Source organism: Strongylocentrotus purpuratus, unplaced genomic scaffold (assembly GCF_000002235.5).
Source record: "Strongylocentrotus purpuratus isolate Spur 01 unplaced genomic scaffold, Spur_5.0 spur5_scaffold_2, whole genome shotgun sequence".
In the NCBI taxonomy this organism is placed as follows: domain Eukaryota; kingdom Metazoa; phylum Echinodermata; class Echinoidea; order Camarodonta; family Strongylocentrotidae; genus Strongylocentrotus; species Strongylocentrotus purpuratus.
Window position 1 is genome coordinate 25,362,846 of NW_022145605.1, and position 21,490 is coordinate 25,384,335.

The following is a 21,490-nucleotide window of genomic DNA, read 5'->3' on the forward strand; positions in this document are numbered from 1 at the left end:
CATCACTACAAATGTACAAGGACTCCCATGATTTATATCTCTGTATTAAAAAATAAGACATGATCATGTATTGTAAAAATACCTCTCGGGCTTATCTCATAATTCACCTAATTTTAGTGAGTGTTTTCACAACTTTTTACAACCTCTGGTATTTCCCTTTTTTCCTATAAAAAAAAAATCATAAATTATTTTATAATCTCCATTGTTTCATTTACTGATTCACCACAAACAAATGTGATGAATATTGCTGGGAGAAAGGAATTAAAGAAGGCCTCATGCAAGCACTGATAAGGCTTAAAGGGCTATTCCATACCTTCCTCTTCTCACGTGTCTGCATAGTGAGAGAAGAAAGACAGGGTGAGATGAGACGATCAGCAGCAAATTATCACAAATTATTTTATAATCTCCATTATTTCGTTTAACCAATTCACCACAAATGAATGTGATGAATGTAGCTAGGCCGGAGAAAGGAATCAAAGAAGGCCCAAGGCACTGACAAGGCCGGGCTATTCCATACCTTTCTCTTTTCACTTGTCTGCATGGTGAGAAGAGAAAGGCAGGGTGGGATGAGGTGATCAGCTGCTATCTTTTGAACCATATCTGCTGCTCATCACAAGATCTGAAAAGGAAAATAAAAGCAAGTATTAATGAATGACATAGCATACCAGTAGCAACAAGAATACACCATTTTTGTAATGTAATCAAATCCAATTAAAGCACAAATATTTGTTACCGGTAAGTGCCTCATTATAGGTTATTTTATTCACCTATTACTAATATTTGTATTTCAATAGTCAGAATGTGAAATGCGTGTTGTTAGGTAGGGCATGCCATAATGTTTGTCCTACCTATGAACTATTGTAAGCAATTTGCATTCTGACTATCATTATTATTTTCTATTATGCATAACAAGTGAATGAAATAAATTGTAATTACGAGGCACTTAACAAAGATTTGTCATGCATGAAGTTTGATTACATTCCAAAATGGTCTATTGCCAATGGATGAAACTGATATGCTACTGTTTAATACAGCATCTTCATTATGCCTCCATCAAATTATAAATCGTCTTCAGTGGCTTCTCTTGAGATGGAACCTTTAAAGGGATCCTTTAACAATGTTAAAACCTGAGATACACGGACCTACGTGTTATCAGTTTCTGTGATATGGTGTGATATTGACGCCCTAAAAAAAAAAGGCGCTTTAAAATGATCAAGAAGTGCCTCAAAAAAGTAACGTTTTCCCCAATAGACTGTAGTGTTATGAAAACCGATTGGCAAACGGTTTTCAAAATTTGTAATTCCAATCATAAATATCTTGATAATCAGACAGGTGATCGGCTTGGAAAAGTCATGGGGTTCCTGACTGACCTTAAGGTTTATAATTATCATTGCAGCATGAGCTAAATCCAAAATTTTGTTTCAGAATCTGAGACAAAGTTACCGGATCCCTTTAAGTTTACTGAGTCATAATCCACTGTGTGCCTTGGATGTGTCTGTTGGTGACTTATAAGATCTCCTCTGCTATTACTCTCAGGATAGGCTCACAATGAACAATGATCAGGTTTTGCAAAGAAAATATGTTCGTAAAGTGTTCATCTTTAAAGCTTATCTGTACTAGTTTATAGGAGGGATTAGACCACCCTGCAAGGTCACTGGACAGGTGGTTATCTCATCAACTCAGCTCTCAATTAACATACCGGTAAGAAAAAGAGGATCATGGGGGACTAATGGTCACCGATTAGGCATAGTTTCTATATAGAGGGAGCAAGTAGCTACAAGTAGGACAGTGTTGATCTTTAAAGCAAAAGTTAACAAGTAGCAACATGAGATATAGATGAAATAAGAATAAATCCAACTGGTAGGATTTATAGACTGCCGTTTGGGGCGCTGGTATATATCAAATTTTTGCTTCAGTAGCTTCAGTGTATGCCAAAATATTTTAAAGACTCCTGTTTAAAAAAAATGTACGTCACTTTCTATAAAATTGCTGACGGACTGTGAAGTTGCTGGGTAGGGAAGAGAGTTTAATAGAAACAACATCATCTAGATCTAACCCCGGCACAGAGCAAATACCGTTCAGGTACTCATACAAGACGTGATCTAAAATGTATAATCATTGTTTACCTATTAAACATCCACAGTTTCATTCGCTCCTGTCCCCATCATCTGCATCCTAAAATATCATTGAAAGAGAAGAAAATGTCAACATAGAAAAGGTCAATGTTGTAATAATTTACAAATAATGCCTTTGAAGATAATTTTTGCCATATGTAATATTACATTACAAAATTAGAGCAATCCACTGCATTTTAGTGTTTAAAAAATATTAAAAAAGTGGGGAAATTGTCTAATTGCATAGCAATTTATAAAGTGACCCACATGCCAATTTAACAGGCACAAAGATGAATAGATATGGTGATCTTGGATTAGAAACATGAACTTATTACAGGTCTTTTTTTCTTCAACCTTTATCAAACCATTTTTCTAATTTTGCTGATTTAATCCAGCCCCCCCCCAAGAAAACACTCACACACATATTAACACAATCTGGAGTGACCTACAAGGCTATGGGGTGCACATACATTACATTGCTTCATTGATCTGCTTCATGCAGTGAATTACAAACAAAAGGCAAATTGATTGCAATACATGCCATGTGATGATGAGTTTAGGCATTGTGCTAATTTCAAAACACTTGAGAAAAATTGTTTTGAAATGGTACAAGCCACTGATTCTCTCTTTATGGATTAACAGAAAACTTTCCTTCTATTGCTTTCTATCTCAGTCTGGCTAACACACTTTTAAAAAAATTGGTTGTAATTACACAACATTTTTCTAAATTAATATATTCACATCACTTTTTCTTCATGAGCAGTCCATAATCCTTAGCACTTTGCAAAAAAATTTTTAAAAAAATTGGTTGTAATTACACAACATTTTTCTAAATTAATATATTCACATCACTTTTTCTTCATGAGCAGTCCATAATCCTTAGCACTTTGCATTGCTTTGTTTCGTAGTTTCCAAATGTTCATTACTAGCACACAGGAAGTGAAAGTAATGCTTTCTATTTGTATCTGGCAAACACACTTAAAAATATGGCTGTACCGGTAATTACACAACATTTTTCTAGATTAATTATTTCACATCATGTTTGTGAAGAGCAGTCCATACTCCTTCACAATTACTTTCCAAACATTTCCATACAGGCACACAGAAAGTGAAAGTGACTATATATAATTACCTCATATGGAATGTCATCAACTAGCTGGAATTTCTTTTGTCTATAAAGGAAACGCTTCTTGAGTAGATATAACACACAGATATCTGCCATTATACTAGCCTGCGTATAGAAAGGAGAGATCGTGACAGAAAAATTAACAATAATATGTCAGTATGTTGTATAATGTTGATATTGGATATTTACATGTATATAGCGCACATATCCACCATGCATGGTGCTCAAGGCGCTCTAGCTATTATCCCGGCTCTGCTAGGCAACTGATTTCGGCGCTCACAGCTTTCAAGGAATTCCTTCCTACCTGTACCCATTTAACACCTGGGTGGAGAGTGGCAAATGTAGATTAATATCTTGCCAAAGGACATTAGTGCCGTGGCTGGACTTGAACCGCGGACCTTGTGATCCACAGTCCAACGACTTATCCACTAGACCACAACACCTCTACACATATCATATAACACGTATATAATCTGACATTGTACAATTTTGAAAGTGTTATTCTGATTATAACTGTGTTTCTGAATAATGCTTTCCAATTACAAAGGCACTAAAAAGTGCATTATTACCTATTCTCACCTTGAAGTATACTTGCAATTAAGTTCAATAAAACAATACTTCTTTGATAACTCACTGTCGAGTGCAATACCAATGGTGATGGCAGGTCTTATTTTAGGGTTTCATTTTAAAATCTGGACTTATATAGCGCTTAATATAAAATACCGTCTCTAAGCGTTTTACAGATATTATTACCCTGGTCATAGGATTCATTCACGCACTATGTGCACCACCTGAATTTACATGAGCATGCCTTATGTCACTACTCAACTTAATCCATTTGATGAAAAATTAGATGCACAATAAAATAGCCCAAATTAGTTGAGATTCTTGCCATCGCATGAGTGGCAAATAAACCAACATATCCTCCCCCTACATAAACCTCAAATATGTTTATCAAAAAGAGGTATCAATCTAGATGTCTCCTGGGAGCTAACCAGCACCTCATTTAAAAAAATAAAATCTCACTTTTGATTTGAAAATCTTTTAACTCACCAATGAGAGCAGTGCCAACCCCGATGCAATATTGAGAATGAGAGGAACCACGTCAAATTTTCCTGCTTCCCCCGAGACTATTACTTGGAAGAGTATTCCATATGCCTTTGTCTGGGTCCTGTAATCTGTGTCGTTCTCTTTATAGTTTATAGAGTACCTGAAATAAAATACACATGTAGTATAGGTTGAAGTTGACATTAAAGGCCCACTGCACTACTTGCGCCCTCTATATAACAAACAATGCCTAATTGGTGACCATTGGTCCCCCATGATCCTCTTTTTCTTATGTTAACTGAGAGCCGAGTTGATGAGATAACCATTCTGTCCAGTGACCTTACAGGGCAGTCTAATCCCTCCTGTAAACTACGGCAGATAAGCTTTAAAGATGTACATGCGTGGGAGTATAATCGTTTGTGAAGTAGGCAACTTGGCGAACACTGAGCCAACGGTATTACGCTCCCGTATGGTCGTACGCATAAAGGGACACTAGAACGCAACGGGAGTGTAATACCCATTGGCTCAGTGTGCTGCCCTCTATATACCCACGCATGAGCAACTTTAAGGGGAATCAACCCTTCAGTAGAGATTCAGTAGAGTTTCAGTGGAAGGAGAAATTATCAGGCAAGCATATCAGTAAAAGTTTCAGAAAAATTAGAACAAATCACTAACAAACAAACAAACAAAACATAGGGTTTATTTGTTGGGGTCTAAAATAGAACATATTTTCCTTCCATGGAACATTACCCAACATATCTAAAAATTCCCTCCCAAAATTGTTTTCTTTGAAAATCGATAATTTGGGGATACAATTATGCTATAGACCGTCATCACCTGTGATTCCCTAGATCAATAGTGACCCCCTCAAAATTTATAAATCTATGACTCTTTGTCAAATTTGAATTGATGTTTGGAAACCCCTAGAAGCAAAGTTTATCAGCAGCCCCCAATATTTTTTTCAGAAGGAAACCCATTATTTCATTAAAAAATTCTTCTCTCGAATGATACCATATGTAGCAAGCAGAAGCAGAAGACTGCTCCTTTCTCAAGAAAAGTCATATCTACTGTAATTCACAGCTTGTTCTTGAGTTCTACCTCAGTGATTTCTGTCTAATAATAATAATAATAATAATGGTGGCTTCTTATATATCGCACATGTCCGTCACACCGTGACGCTCCTGGCGCTGCCCCGATTATTACCCTGGCTTTAGCAAAGCGGCCATTACAGCGCTCTAGCATTTCAAGGAATTAATTCCTGCCAGGTACCCATTTACATCACCTGGGTTAAGTGTGGCAAATGTAGATCAATGTCTTGCCAAAGGACATTAGTGCGAAAAAGAAAGATTTCATTGCTCGATCGTGTGTAAAGCTTCTTACCTGAAGTTATATCCTGGTGCAATAAGGGCATTCCTGTTATCCAGTCTCCTGAATGTGTACGAAGGTCGACAGTTATCCAAGCTCTTGTCTAGGTTACAATCCCAGTGGATTACTATACCAACCACTGCTCCCTGTTAAATATGAAGTCAAACAAAATGAAACATCAGATATTTATACAGGATAGCACTTTTTTCCCAACAATATTAGTGGTTTTACATAAGGTAAAGGTATGTTTTTATAACTGGTATCATTTCCAGGGAAAAAAATTAATATTTATTTTTCGGGGGCTACTTTTCAAGCTTGCCTGCATAAAAATAACACTCTAAAATTTGTTTTGCATTGAACTCTATGCAAATTTTCGGGGGCTCTTTTGGGGCAAATTCGCCCTGAGCCCTATGTATTTTTTCACTGATCATTTCATAAAAGCAATTAATCAATGTTAAAGATACTATGTCCCTTTTGCAGCCAATATCAAATTCTGTAGAACTTTGCAGGAATTATGAATATGTTATGTATGTCCGATCTGTGAAATTTAAACTTGAGCAGCATCCTAATATTTAAATTATGCAAGGAAACCTGTTTACTTGCTAGAATTCACTGTCAGACACTATTGAGTGACTGACTGGCTTTTTTTTATCTTGGGTAATAACATACATAAAATGAGCTGTAAAGGGCACATGAGCATTTGTCTACATCAATAACCCACTTCTTGTAATGGCCAAAATTAAACTGATTGAATCTTTGCGCAGCATAAAACGTACGACCATTCGGAACAATGGTCTGAAAAATCAGACTATTACTTACTGGCTCTTTAGCTCCTAAGTCGATTTGACAACTAATAGTCGTTATTTTCCCACTTAAAGACATTTTGAAGCCCCCTTTTTTGGAGGGAAATTCTAAATTAGTATGGTCTTTCAAATGCCGTTGGAATTTAACCTTTTCATTTTTTTGGCCTGCAAATGGGACATACATGTAGTACCTTTAAGAAAGAAAATACTTTAAAAAGTTCTATCATGGCATCCTTGTAATTTTTTTAAAGAAAATATAATAATTTTTGAACAGAGTGTAAATTGCACTAACAGCATTGAAAAGATATCATGAATATTCCACAAATTCTTTAAAAAGTAGGCTCACATTGTTTTTGAAAATACTGAAACAAAGTAGAGAAACATATTAAGGCTTGTATTGATAGGACGTGGCAAACACCACATTTTCTTTGATAGAAAGTGTAATGCGTTTCAAATTTCTGAATGTTATAACACAGAACACAGTGAAATGAGCAAGTCCTTTGCTGTATGCAGTTGACATTCATTTTCCATGATTAAAAACAAAATGGGGGTTTAGCACGCCATATCTGAACAAACCTCTAAAGGAAAATAATTGTATTTAATTTAAAACCACAATTTGACTGATTATAATACATCATTGCCATATGAGTTTTAATATGATGTAAATAGGTACCTGGCAGGAATTAATTCTTCAAAATGCAAGAGCACCGTAATGGCAGCACAACTTAAGCTGGGGGTTATAATCTCCAAGTTTGGAAGCGCTTAGTGATTGTAATAAGCGCTATATAAAAACTGAGTATTATTATTATTGTAATATGAATGACATTCAATCATTCAATTTAAATAGCTTAAAATCATCTCATATTTTGTTTCATATCTCTGTTTAGCTACAGCAAGGCACCTTTAGAGGGCTGATTTGGGCAGTACCAAAAGTAACAGTAGGCCTTTCTTCATCAGCTCGAGATTTCCAAATAACCCGCTATTTTAACTACCGGTATACCAATCTCACATTATCCAGCTAATTTGTGTTTTCATCATCCTGCAGTAGCAATTAGCGGGATATCTTGTCGAGATAATCATCCCAAGATATCTTGGGCTAGTTTGCAAAATATCCTGCTATTTGTCTGGCGCTTCCTCACCGGCCAGCAGACTCACACTATGCGCAAACACTGAGCAAAAACTCTCAAGCTCGAGTCTCGAGCTGATGAAGACGCGATTTGTAACTCTGGGCTTATTTCCCAATCAGAAATAGCGGGCTATTTGGCAATCACGAGCTGATGAAGACATATCTAGTTTGGGGCCGTTTAGTGGAGAATAATCCCATGCACTCTCAACAAAATACTGCATTTAAAAATGACAGCTGCAATACAGGAGGTGCACAGATGTTCTTAGAAAAGATGTCATAATGGATGGTCACACCATACTTTTTTACACTTATCAAGGTCATAAAGAGGTACGTGTAGTAGAGAGATATTAATGATATTGATTTGTACAAGCCCAAACAATCCTAGTTCTGTGTCATTAGTTTTCTTATTGAGGTTCTATAACATTTCTCTGTATTATTGATAAATGCATGCATATCTTTCACCGATCTATCATAGAGGATATTTATTATACCAGAGTGCTATTGATGATGTTAAACAGACTGAGCTAAAGATTAATTGGATATGATCATGTTTATTCTTCTTACTTTTCTGATCAGTACAGCGGGTAAGTCTACCTACTTTATACCTTGCAGCAGGGCTGAATGCTTTTACTAGAATTCATTGGATTATACAAGCTATGCTTTTTATTTAGGCTCGATCCCCACACTTTACGTTGTTTTACCTTGCCTGTCATATCTGTATATTTTCGGAACTTCGTACCTATTTTCTGTACATTATACTTGATTTGAAAATTTTTTTTTGGTGTGTGTGTGTGTGTATCTACGCTTTAATTTATACACTTGTATGACAAAAATTGTTTTTTTTTAATGTAAATGTGGAACAAATAAACTTCCAACTTCAAACTATAGCAAAATGTGGTGTAAACATAGTAAATTACTGTATGCATTATCTTGATGTATTAAACATAGTAAATTACTGTATGCATTGTCTTGATGTTGAAAACATAGTAAATTACTGTATGCATTATCTTGAAGTGGAAAACATAGTAAATTACTGTATGCATTGTCTTGATGTGGAAAACATAGTAAATTACTGTATGCATTATCTTGAAGTGGAAAACATAGTAAATTACTGTATGCATTATCTTGAAGTGGAAAACATAGTAAATTACTGTATGCATTATCTTGATGTGGTAAACATAGTAAATTACTGTATGCATTATCTTGAAGTGGAAAACATAGTAAATTACTGTATGCATTGTCTTGATATGATGTACATTGTCTGATGTCTGCATGGACAGTAATCTTGACTGTCCTAAAAACCATAAGTTCCTAAAATCATAAGGAAAGGAACGATAATAGCAACAGACTAGTTAATGAGAGTTTTGTAGAACAAACTTTCAGAACAGGGGCCAAGGGACGATTTTCATAGTGGAGGGGGGGGGGGGCACAAAAAAGGGCATCAACAAAATGGTAAAAACCAAAAACCAAAAAATATACAATTATACGTTCATATACCTACTTCCTTCTAGGTACTGCATTATAAATTACTGATTGTCTTTCAACAGTTTACAGTGAAACCTGCTATATAGCAACAACCTGTAAACAAAGACCATCTGTCTATCAAGAGCATATTTTGTTGTTTCCCTTGACAATCATTTCTGATAGAAACCTGTACTAAAGGAATCTGTACATAAACACCCCCGGCCTATCAAGGCCGCTTTTCTTGTCATCCTTGAGTGGTCTTCATATAGAGGTTTCACTGTAATATAAATATCTCTGTATGTGATGCCTCATGCTTCCACTTCAGCTGAGACCGACCAGATCTTATTTAAGGAGAGTTGCCAAACTTGATGGGATTTTATAAGCAAAATCTCACACAAAAGCATGAATAAGACCTCTTCAGGATAAAATATCCATGTCAACATACCATTACTTGATGCTAGCTGCTTGATTTCATAATTTGGCAAATTGTAAGTAAAAGTGAGAATAGCTAAAGAGCTAATTTAGTAAAAGACAAGATCAATGCGACTACATCTCTGACAAGCCTCCACCGGCCTTCTGTATGTCCATTGATCAATGATCCTGTGACCTTTAACATCTGACCTCACAAACCCAAACTCTTTTTATTTCATAAAATGCTAATATACACTTGAGCCCAGTTTGGTTGACATTATACAAATAATGCACTGTTGCGAGTGTGTTAGCGCAAGGCCAGTGCACAAAGTTTAGTCAGTGCAAATAGGTGATAACGCATGCGCCCGCAGGGCAAGTGCCTTATTGATATAGCACTGACTAAACACGAGCAAAACAGTGCATTATTTGTTTTATAAGACGGGTCGACTTTCTTTCTTACAATAATAATAATAATAATAATAATAATAATAATATTTAATTTTTATATAGCGCTTAATAATACAAAGCGCTTTACAAATATACTAATATAGTCTAGATCTAGAGTAAAGATAGATATTAGATCTAGATTTAAGTTAGATCTAACTAGATCTAGGTCTAGATCTAGATATTGAAAATTATGCACAAATTAAATTTCGCTGAATTAGGCGAAAGCGATATCGGCAGGTATCGAGCGTGTCTTATCAATTTTTGACGGGAGCTTTTTTGCACGATGGGAAGAACTAATATATGCCCATGTGATGTCAATTGACCAATCGGATTGCTTACCCTCTAAAACCCGTCTTATAATGTTCAATATTAGTTAAATTATCACAGTAATAAGATATTTTGTGGTAGTTTTAAACATATGATGACCCTGTGACCTTTGACCTCTTACACCCAGTTCATCCTTGCACACTGATATATACCTCATCTAACTTTGGTTTGAATCGATTCAATGCTGTTTTGAATCACGAGATGGCCAGTAACAAGATATTCTGGTATTTTTGAACACTTTTATGACTCTGTGACCTTCAGCCTTTGACCTCTTACACCTTAAATTAAATCAGCCATCCTTGGCATGCTCATTCATCCCTCACCCAAGATTGGACTAAATTGCTTTGTTGCATTTCAAGTTATTATGGTAATGAGCTAAATGTGTATTATGGTATTTCTTAACAGTTTAAGAACCTGTAATATTTTACTTTTGACATCTTAGACTCTAAATCTAATATTAGTTTACCTTTGCATGATCATACATACATGTACTTCATCCAAGTTTGGTTTAAATTACTTCAGTTATTGCGATAACAAGATATATTTTGGTAGTTTTCAATACTTTTATGACCTTGTGACCTTTTGACCTTTTAACATCTTACACCCAATATCTAATCAGTTCGTCTTTGCATGCTAATAACTTGATCAAAATTTTATTAGAATTTGTTCAATGGTACTCAAGTTATCATGGTAACGAAAAGCAGGATTGACAGACAACAAGAATTTTTTAAAGAAAAAGGGCAATTAATCAGAGATGAGAAGGAACGTGGGCGAAAGTGCATTTATTAGTAAGAAGAAGGGGCACCTATCGGATTCGAATGGGGGTATTTATTAGATAGGGAAATGGATACTTGTCAGAAAGGAGAAAAGGCATATATCAGAAGAAAAAAATCAGCAATATTCCAAATAAAAATGAGCACTTATCAGAAGGGGACAAAGGGGGACACAAGCAGTTCCATCAAAATCACAACATACAGTTACATTGGTTTGTTTTCTGAATGCGATTATAGAATATATAGCAAGGAAATAGTTACCAGATAAGCAAGGCTATTGAAGTCTTCTCCAATCTCTTTGGCTATGGTGTCTAGTGGAAATACAGGGCAAAACTGGTCTGTGCGACTGCTGTAATGACATTGCTTCAAGTACGTGCTATTACTGTCTTCCAAAATATTACGTCTGTTCCAAAGGAGAATGGGAAAGGGGGGAAAATACAGGAAAATAAATTAGAGGCAGTAAAGCTACATTAACATTCTTTTGAGAGTAATTTACAGGTCATTTTTTTGGAAACAATACGCTATGCTACATGTATATCTCTTCATGGAATGATTGTGAAAAATTCGTACCCTGAGAGTAAGCAAGGTGATGTTTATCTATAAATTGATTAATCACAATTTTAGTCAAAGTGATTCATCATTAATTACAAGTTTTTGTTTTAAAGGGACTTGGTAACATTGTTTAGATGAGAGAATGGTGCTAAGGTAGTGAATTCAATGCTAGATGTACAATTAAAGTTAATCTGAAAGTTTGAGTGAAAACAGACCATTATCAATGATAAAAATTGGGAAAAATTGATCTGATCGATTCCATAGTTCTCCCAACTTTATTATTATTGCCTTGTGACAATTTACAAATGTAATTAAATTGTAAATTGTCACAAGGCAATAATAATAATAATAATAATAATAGTGGCTACTTGTATAGCGCACAGGTCCACCTTTCGGTGCTCATGGCGCTTAGAAAAGAGTACATGTAACAGGCATAAGAAAGAAAAAACAATAAACCGAAAAACAATTCGGAATTCTCCTAGACATAGTAAATTAAAATATTGCAATAATTACAACGAAAGAAACAAATAGGTTTTTAGTTGTAATTTGAATGTTTCTGTCGATGACAGTTGACGTAATTTTAGGTCAATGAATTAACTCTTTAGAATTGACAGTTGACGTAATTTTAGGGCAATGAATCGACTCTTTATACCATTCCTAGACGTTTAAGAGTTGTGGTTTTAGATTTGTTCAGGATTTTTTGCATGTCAGAGGGTTAGTACGGTAGAAGGAATATATTTCATAACATTTCGTAACATTTCATACAAAAACTACAGTTTTTTCATCAACCTTCAACAATGTTACCGAGTCACTTTAAGAGAATCACTGAAATAGCACTAACATATCTTAAATATATAAGATCATGAGTAACAAGTATTTTTATTGTAGGTTGTTTCATTTAGGAGGGGGTGTTCTTTAATCTATATGTCCACATAGAGCATGCCCACATAATATTGCACTTCATTAACCATACAAAACATAATCATTATTTTCTACATCAGGCCTTCTCAACTGGTGGCGCTTGCGGTCAGTCGGAGTGGCGCACGGCTGTTCCAAAAAATTAATTAAAAAAAAAAAAAAAAAAAAAATTAATGAAAGAAAAAAAAAAAAATCATAATTTAAAATTAAACAATTCAGCAAAATCAAAAAGTCGCCGTCTAAGTTAAGCCCAAAATGTAAGCAAACCATTTTGTTTGTTAGATTTTCACTTGATTTTGACATTTCCATGTCTATTGCACCAAAATAACTACATATAAATTAACTTCCAGTGTAGATTTTAGCCAGGAATTGTACTAATTATTTCACATCAATATGAAATTATGATTGATGTTTTATGGAACAAAAAGGTGTTAAAAATGCCACATCTGGGACTTAAAAAACCCTAAAATCCACTAGCTTCCGGGGTCTTCGCCCCCTGGACCCCACCCGATATCAGCTCAGTCGTTACGCTCCCTCGCAACACAGTCACCAAACATACAGGTTGGCACTTCAACCTCAATCAATTTTGGTTTTGGCACTATTAATAAACTAGTTGAGAAGGCCTGTTCTACATGTACATCATATAAAGAAGATGAGTTGTACAATTATTATGCTACAATTAAGTTACAGCAGAGATAAATAAACCTGATAGCACTTACTTTGAGACATTGAACTTAGGAAACTGGATACTATTCTTGATTAAAACAGTGAATCTTGCAGCATCACTCAAAATGGATTTGTTGGTTCTAAGAAAAGAATGATGAATGGAAAAAATAGATAAATTAATAAATAATCAATTATTTGTTTTTATAATAAGCTACATGTACATCATATACTAAAATATATGAGGAGCTTTGATGATCTTCATGCTTTGCTTAAGTCATTACTGATACCTCAGTCACAATGCCAAACCGACTCTACTCCAACTCCAAACTGCTCTATTTTAGGACATCGCAGGTATTTTTAATTTTTGTTTGGTAACTGCCAGGTACCAATTTACCTCACCTGGGTGGAGTCTGGCAAATTTAGATTAATGTCTTGCTAAGGACATCGCAACAGGGATTCGAGACTTGTACCAAGTGGTTCACAGTCTTGAGACTTATCCACTGGACCACAGCACCTGTTATTATGTTATTTGGTGTATACAGTATATGTAATAATAATAATAATAGGTATTTCTATAGTGCCGTCTATCTGGAAATTCTATTCCGAGGCGCATTTATTATTACCCCGGCTTTAGCCTAGCTACCATTACAGCGCTCCAGCATCTAAAGGAATTAATTCCTACAAGGTACCCGTTTACATCAACTGGGTTGAGTGTGGCAAATGTATAGATCAATGTCTTGCCAAAGGACATTAGTGCCGCGGCGGGAATCGAACCGCTGACCTTGTGATCGACAGTCCGGCGACATGTATACAGTAATATTTATGTAACCTATCATATGTATTTATGAACAGAATATTAATTGTATACATCAATTTAATGCAATACAATTCATCATAGCAAGAAAAAACAACATTTGACCTTGACCTTGACCTTCCACACCATCTGGGAGGGAGATGTGTGATGGCTTCTGCTTCATGATCTCAAGCCAGATCTTCATATTTTGTGATGTTCTGGTCGCTTCTGTGAGGGATCCTAGACCCTAGCGGGATCCCTAACAATATTTAATCGCAAGTATAATATTGTTACGTGAAAATGCAGCATTAAAAGGCAGAGAAATAGCCAAGATAAACTTACACAGGTATTTCATCAAACTCAACTGGGCACCAAGCCCTGATCTCACATGTCAGCGTTACATTTCCATCTGGATAGGTATAGTTCACACATCTACCAGTCATTATACCTGTAAGATATGAACAGATATCAATCATTTATACCTGTAAGATAGAAATAGATACAAAACCTGTATGATAAAACCAATTTGCCACTGTTTCAAAGAAATTTGGGAAAATCTGTTTTGCAACACTGGTATATACATGTTCACAAACATAATTATGCAAAATTTTGTGTATTTTTAATGTTAAAATATTTTTAAATGTTTTATTGTTCTTGTATAAATTGTAGCATACATATATATATATATCAAAACTAATTTACTATACTATATTATGCCAATCTTGAAAAATCTTATCAGATCACCTTTCTATGGTGATACACACTGTCACCAAGTTTGAAGTTCATACCTCAGCTAAAATACATAATTGATTTGGTCATAACAAGGGCAAAACAACTTAAATTCCATGTACATTAAAATGTACATTGCTTGCTGACCTTTGACATTAGACCTTTTTTAAACCCGAAATCAAATCAGTTTGTCTCACGATGGTGGTACACACTGTCACCAAGTTTGAAGTTCATACCTCACATAGTTCTTGAGATATCACGCTATAAACACGCAAGCAAGACGGTCGGACGTACAGACAACCCAATCTACATGTTATGATGCCTCCCTCTGGCACAACCTTTGTTGGCCAGAGGCATAAAACTTAAAGGGATAGTTGAGTTCTGTTGCAGAGGGCGCTACACAAAATAATTTGTTTGTGAGATAATGAAAAACTGAGTGTCAAATTTGAAAGAACATAATATTTAAATGACAAATTCATCTTTGTTTGATCAAAATCGGTTCAGAGACAGCTGAAATATAATGATTTCTAATATTGAGTACCACCACAAATATTAGATATTTTGACAAATTTGAAAAAAACATTAAAAAAAACAAAATAACGCATTTTACGTCGAATTTCAGCCAATGCTGATGTTGGTTTTTTGTTGGCATTTTTGTGTTGCTTATATTATGCACAACCAGCCTGCCCATGTATTGTTATTTTTAATTAAATACTTAATTATCAGTCACCATGTTTTTTTAAAAGTGGAGCTGAATTGGTATGCATGTATTGGCTAAACTTCACACAATTTGGGGTCTAGACTTACCTTCATAGCAATTTTAGGTTCTAAAAGGGCACTAAAAATGTCATAGAGCAATAACCATATGCACTTTGAAGGCATTTGCGGTCTGAAAACAGAACTCAACTATCCCTTTAATTATACTTTACCATTTCCATTGATGATTGGCATGTCTGCCTGACAATCCTCAGGCCCTGAACACTCTGCATTGGGAATCTTAGGATCCTATAACAGCAAGGAGTAAAGCAAAAGCTTGTGTTATATAACGCCTGGCTGGAATGCTCCCCAGGGAGTGGAGATTGTGCACGCATTGTGTGCGGGCAAGCACTGAATCCAATGACCGGGGTAATAGTATATTTGTAAAGCGCTTAGAGACATTTGTATTAAGCGTTATATAAAATTAAATATTATTATTATTATTATTATAAACAGGCAAACTACAAGGTCACATAATTCCAAATACCTGCATGATTGGTTTGTTTGTTTGTTTTATCTGACTGCTATTAGAAAGCATTTGTATGCTTGTAAGTAAGCAATCAGAGGACTGACCACTGTACGTCCCATCCGAGGGACTTGGTAATGAGGATTGATGCCTTACCAAAGGGCACTAGCACATCAAATTGGTTTTGAACATGGAACATTCAGCTTACGAGACCACTGCTCTAGCTTCCACTGAACCAACGCGCCTAACATAATCATGCCTACATCTGTTTCGGCATTTTGTAATGAGATAGATCTTTAACTATCTGAATGAATAATAACCCCAAATGTGAAACATGGATTTGTACACTTTGACGAAGTTGTAGGGAGGTAAAGGAGGTTACAGGATCTATGCTTCTTTTATCTCCCGAAGGGATCACTCACATCAAAACATGCTCTTAAAATATCTCAATAAAGATTTTTGTTTTCACTATCGTGACCCTATTTGACCTTTTACATCCCAAACCCATTGTATCCTCAGTTTGTGTAAATACATACTTGATCAAAGTTTGGTTAAAATCTGTGCAACAATCATTGACAAGTTAATCAAGATACAATCTACTTTCCAAAACATTTCTCACCCTAAAACCTTTGACTCCTTCATCTTGAATCTAAATAATCAAACTTCTTAACAACAAACTATTCAAACTTCAACTTTCTTTCAAACTTGCCTTTAGGACATGTATACTAAAGGTAAGTTTGAAAGAAAATAGTTTGTTGTTCTTATGTTTAATTACATTAACAAACTAGATGGAATTTTGACTGCGCGCAGTCGAAAATGATGCCTCCGCCATAGAGCAATTTAAACAAGTTTGGAGTTTAAATCTCCAGTGGTTCTTGAGATATCATGATAACAATCTCAATGTATGGAATTTCATAAGTTGACCTCTGTGACCCTTGACCTTTGACCTACGTGCTCCAAAATCTAATCAGATTGTCTTCCTATGGTGATACACACTATCATTAAGTTTGAAGTTTAAATCTCCAGTGGTTCTTGAGATATTATGATATGGTGATACATACTATCATGAAGTTTGAAGTGAAAATTCTCCAGTGGTTCTTGAGATATCATGATAACAATCTCAATGTATGGAATTTCATAAGTTGACCTCTGTGACCCTTGACCTTTGACCTACGTGCTCCAAAATCTAATCAGATTGTTTTCCTATGGTGATACACACTTTCATTAAGTTTGAAGTTTAAATCTCCAGTGGTTCTTGAGATATTATGATAACAATCTCAATGTATGGAATTTCATAAGTTGACCTCTGTGACCCTTGACCTTTGACCTACGTGCTCCAAAATCTAATCAGATCGTCTTCCTATGGTGATACATACTATCCTTAAGTTTGAAGTTTTTACATCTCCAGTGGTTCTTGAGATATCATGATAACAATCTCAATGTATGGAATTTCATAAGTTGACCTCTATGACCCTTGACCTTTGACCTACGTGCTCCAAAATGTAATCAGATTGTTTTCCTATAGTGATACACACTATCACTAAGTTTGAAGTTTAAATCTCCAGTGGTTCTTGAGATATCATGATAACAATCTCAATGTATGGAATTTCATAAGTTGACCTCTGTGACCCTTGACCTTTGACATACGTGCTCCAAAATCTAATCAGATCGTCTTCCTATGGTGATACATACTATCCTTAAGTTTGAAGTTTAAATCTCAAATGGTTCTTGAGATATCGCGCTAACAAACTCAATACAAGGAATTTCATAAGTTGACCTCTGTGACCTGTGACCTTTGACCTACGTACTCCAAAATCTAATCAGATCGTCTTCCTATGGTGATAAATACTATTCCCGAGTCTTAAGTTTAAATCTTAAATGGTTCTTGAGATATTGTGATAACGGTCAAACGGGACGGACGTACAGACGTACGGACGGACGTACGGACGTACGGACGTACGGACGTACGGACGGACAACCCGAAAACATGATGCCTCCGGCACCACCTTCGGTGGCGGAGGCATAAAAAGTGAAATTGACCGACAGACATCCTGAAAACAATCATGCATCTGGCACCAAAGTGGCTAAGGCATAAAGATCAATATAAGAAATAAATACCTCTGGACATTCTGATTTACTCTGGCCTGGTGTGATTATCATATTGGTCATCACAAAGAAGGCATTGGTTTGCTGCACACACAGAAAGAAAAGGACAAAAACAAATCATTTGTAAGGATCTAGGCATGTAGAACAAATAATTAGATTTGGATAATTTTCCATCACGTAAAAAATACAGATAATGATTAAAAAAATTGAAATAAAACCCCTCAGAGAGTTCACTTTTTAACTATGAAATAAAATAGAAGTAAAATTGAACAGAAATTCTTCAGACGAAATAAATTTGAAACCGGTCATAGTGAAAAAGTAATTCTGAAGGATTATATATGAAATGAGAATTATATAAATTCAGAATTTGCCAAATTGAATCATCAAGTAATATTTTGTTTTCTTGGTAATTTGAGTAATGTTAATTCCATTAGTAATATTGATTTTTGTTTTAAGTAATTTTGATTTGTGTACATGTACAGCGCTTTGAAACTTTTGTCACAAGCGCTATATAAATTTGTCATATTATTATTATTATTATCAATTTATATATACATACTGGTATGTATATAAATAAATACATATAGAGAGAGAGATAGAGAGACAGAGACAGAGAGAGAGAGAGAGAAGAGAAAAAGAGAAGGGGAGAGAAAGTACGGCCTTGTGAAAAAAGGCCCCTATTGGGTAGTATTACATCAGTCACATGACTGTGATTCACCAAATTGAGATTAATTCCTACTGTGTGATTACTTACTTTCAATACTGTATAGGACTTCCTTGAATGATTTTGTTCAAACGTCACCATTTCCTCCTACGTATTTCCTTTATATAAATAGGGTAAGATTGACCTACAAATGGAATTTTTCTGAATGATGGCTAGTGCTAATTAATGATCTCTTCCTATCACCTGCTATCTTACATTCTCAATGTACACCATTACATCATTAGTTTGTCTATGTAAATATCACAAATTAATCTTTTCAATGTTATTTTTGCTGTTATGTACTACATAATTACACATTCTCCTGTACATTAATAAGGCTGGCCTAAATTATAACAAACGCCCACATTTTATAATGTGGGCGTTTTTCCTAAATGTAGTTTTTACTGTATTTGCTTTCTGTGCACTACTCTGTTGAATTACTTTAAAAAATGCTTCCTTTACAGTAGACATAGACCCTTATCACACTCCAAAAATAATAGCACTCTCAAGACCATTTCATAATACCACTCCCATAATTTTTTAAAACTCAATTATCATATTTATTTGCCCAACAATACCTCTTAATAGGATTTTCTGAAGATCTAAAAAAACTTTCCTAATGAAATTCTCCTCTCTAAAGATCACACCTATATTTAAAAAATGTTTGTGGATACTTGCTGGCATTATGGCACAATGTCGCCTTTGCTTGATCAGCAGTGCTGGGTTTTAACTCATAACAAAATTAATGCCATGAAAGTTAACCTACCTGTGGTGGAATGACGTAGTCCGATACATCCCAAATCCTGTTGTACGGCGTTGTATCCTTCACATTGAGGTTTGGTTCACCAGTGATATTTGTATAAGCCACACCTTTCATCTTGGTTGTTACAGCACTCATGACTTCATCTGTAGACTGGTAACCCTTCTTGTACACAAGCACCCATCTGTTACAACAAAATTAAGCTAAATAAATAGGTTCATGCTGCATTTTACTTGTAGCATGTAGTCATTTAGTGTTTGAGTTTATCTTTTAGATCGATAATGAAATTCTGATATTTGTAAGCATTATACAGCAACAGAATACAAATCAGATTCAAGCGCCGCAGCCAGCCATGCGTCAGTGGCGGGCTATGGGTCGTTTATTAAATTTCTATTTTGTTCTCCCAGTGATAACATAATGATGAGGGGTTTTCATGGACCAGTAGATCTGAGATTATATTATCAAAAAAAAAGAGAAGAGTATGAATTTACAAATAGTACCAACAAAAAAAAAAAGAAAAAAAAAAGTGAAAGGCGTAAATATTCTAAAAAAGAATGAAACGCCGATAATACCAAACAACAACAACAACATAGTTCCACAACTACCTTCACTTCCACCGGCTAATTGCTGGAACTGTAATTTTTAGTCATTCATAAACTTTGCACTATTTTGAAGATTTGAGATTTCTTCCTTATTATTCAGGATTTCAGTTCAGAAAGTAATATTTTTGTACAATAATTAAAACTATGTATCATTTGTTTTAAAATGCAAAATTTGTTTGGTTTATATTTTACAAACTCCAAGCATACAGCAAAGGTGTAGGCCTACATCCATAATAATCTAACCGCCTGCTACACAAGTGTCATGCGGATGCGGTTAGATCTATTGAACCAAGACATTATAAACATCTATACTACTAGTACTAGCAAGACTAGATCTACACCAGCAACAGTTAAAGGGGGTGCACCATGATAAGACTAGGCCTAGTAGTACGTGTCTTTCCCGTGGCCTGACTCGGGGCCAATCGACGACTACGGACGACGCGACCGCAGTATTCACTTCCGTGCAACATGTACGCGAAACATAGCGTGCGCTGACTATCATAGATGTTGTAGATGGCGTTAACAGTATTTGCCATGCTCGCCCCCTTTAACAGAGCAATTCCACAAATTATGAGACAAACAAATACTTTATAAAATGGTCTAATCTAAAGAAATGGTCCAGAACAAACAAAATTAAAAAATGGAAAGGTTTTCTTCTCCTTTTTTCCTTTCATTTCTTCTTTGTTTGTCTGGGTGTGATTTTTTTTGAGGGGGGGGGGGGGGGGCCTCGCACTTGTGTACACCTACCCTATTATGTAGCCAATGATGACAAGTTGAAGTAGACGGTTGATGAGTCCCACTTTCTTGCTCTTGATGTGGACAATCTTCGGCGTGTCATACTCGAAAAAACTGGCTACAGCAGACGAAATAATGGTGCCAACGCCGGACATGGTCCCCGAACTTGATTCGTGTTGGATGTCAATCACCTCTGTCATGGCAAAACTGCACGATAAGAATGAGATAATGCTATGGTTAAGACTTCATGCATTGCAGGAGTAAACTGGTAAAAGGTAGACGAAATTCGCACACACAGTTCGGACGTGTACGTACGGTACACGCCTGCTATCGTCAACTTATAAGCACGTGACTTTCCATAAATAATGTCAGGTGATCAGGATGATGAATGCATGGCTAGGTTTTCGTAAATGGGTAGGCCTAACAAAAGTCTATATCCAGGAAAGAGACTAATTTGCTCGAAACTTCATTTCAAGACATAGGTCGATCTCCACTTTTCTGAGATTTTAAAATTAACGTTTTTGTGCATAATCGTTATATAGGTTACTATTTTCGAAAGATGGTAGGGCTAATATCATATGAATTAGAGATCTATATAATATATCAATTGATAAACTCCCGGATAAACTTATTTGAAATTAAGGAAAAGAAATACAAATACAAAGAAGAAGAAGAAGAAGACAAAGAATTAAGAAGAAGAT

The 21,490-nt window shown here is 35.4% G+C and overlaps 1 protein-coding gene across 2 annotated transcripts; it reads right to left on the reverse strand.

Annotated features, from left to right (window-relative positions):
- Nucleotides 1-168: 168 nt before the first annotated feature.
- On the reverse strand, nucleotides 169-21,167 carry LOC587360 (P2X purinoceptor 4). 2 transcript variants are annotated; one of them, XR_004065261.1, is made up of 13 exons: nucleotides 20,802-21,167; nucleotides 19,459-19,636; nucleotides 18,002-18,073; nucleotides 15,591-15,666; nucleotides 14,275-14,380; nucleotides 13,193-13,279; nucleotides 11,265-11,406; nucleotides 5,668-5,798; nucleotides 4,294-4,450; nucleotides 3,247-3,345; nucleotides 2,127-2,175; nucleotides 581-619; nucleotides 169-376 (listed from the first exon to the last, which is right to left on the reverse strand). XR_004065261.1 is itself a non-coding variant. In XM_030992069.1 (12 exons), the coding sequence occupies exons 1-11, from the start codon at nucleotides 20,987-20,989 to the stop codon at nucleotides 2,146-2,148; spliced, it is 1,266 nt and encodes a 421-aa protein (XP_030847929.1). In that variant the 5' UTR covers nucleotides 20,990-21,166; the 3' UTR covers nucleotides 169-619; nucleotides 2,127-2,145. The 2 variants fall into 2 exon arrangements, 1 of the variants encoding a protein (XP_030847929.1); XM_030992069.1 differs by having other exon boundaries at nucleotides 169-619; nucleotides 20,802-21,166.
- Between the last annotated feature and the right edge of the window lie 323 nt (nucleotides 21,168-21,490).

What these genes read in the sequence shown, in the direction of transcription:
- LOC587360 (XM_030992069.1), bottom strand. Translation starts at nt 20,989, where the DNA reads ATGACAGAGGTGATTGACATCCAACACGAATCAAGTTCGGGGACCATG. An exon ending in ACTACGTCATTCCACCACAG is followed by an intron (nt 18,074 to 19,458) that starts GTAGGTTAACTT and finishes CTGTGTGTGCAG; the next exon opens with CAAACCAATGCCTTCTTTGT. An exon ending in GGTTGGCACTGCTCTCATTG is followed by an intron (nt 3,346 to 4,293) that starts GTGAGTTAAAAG and finishes TTCTATACGCAG; the next exon opens with GCTAGTATAATGGCAGATAT.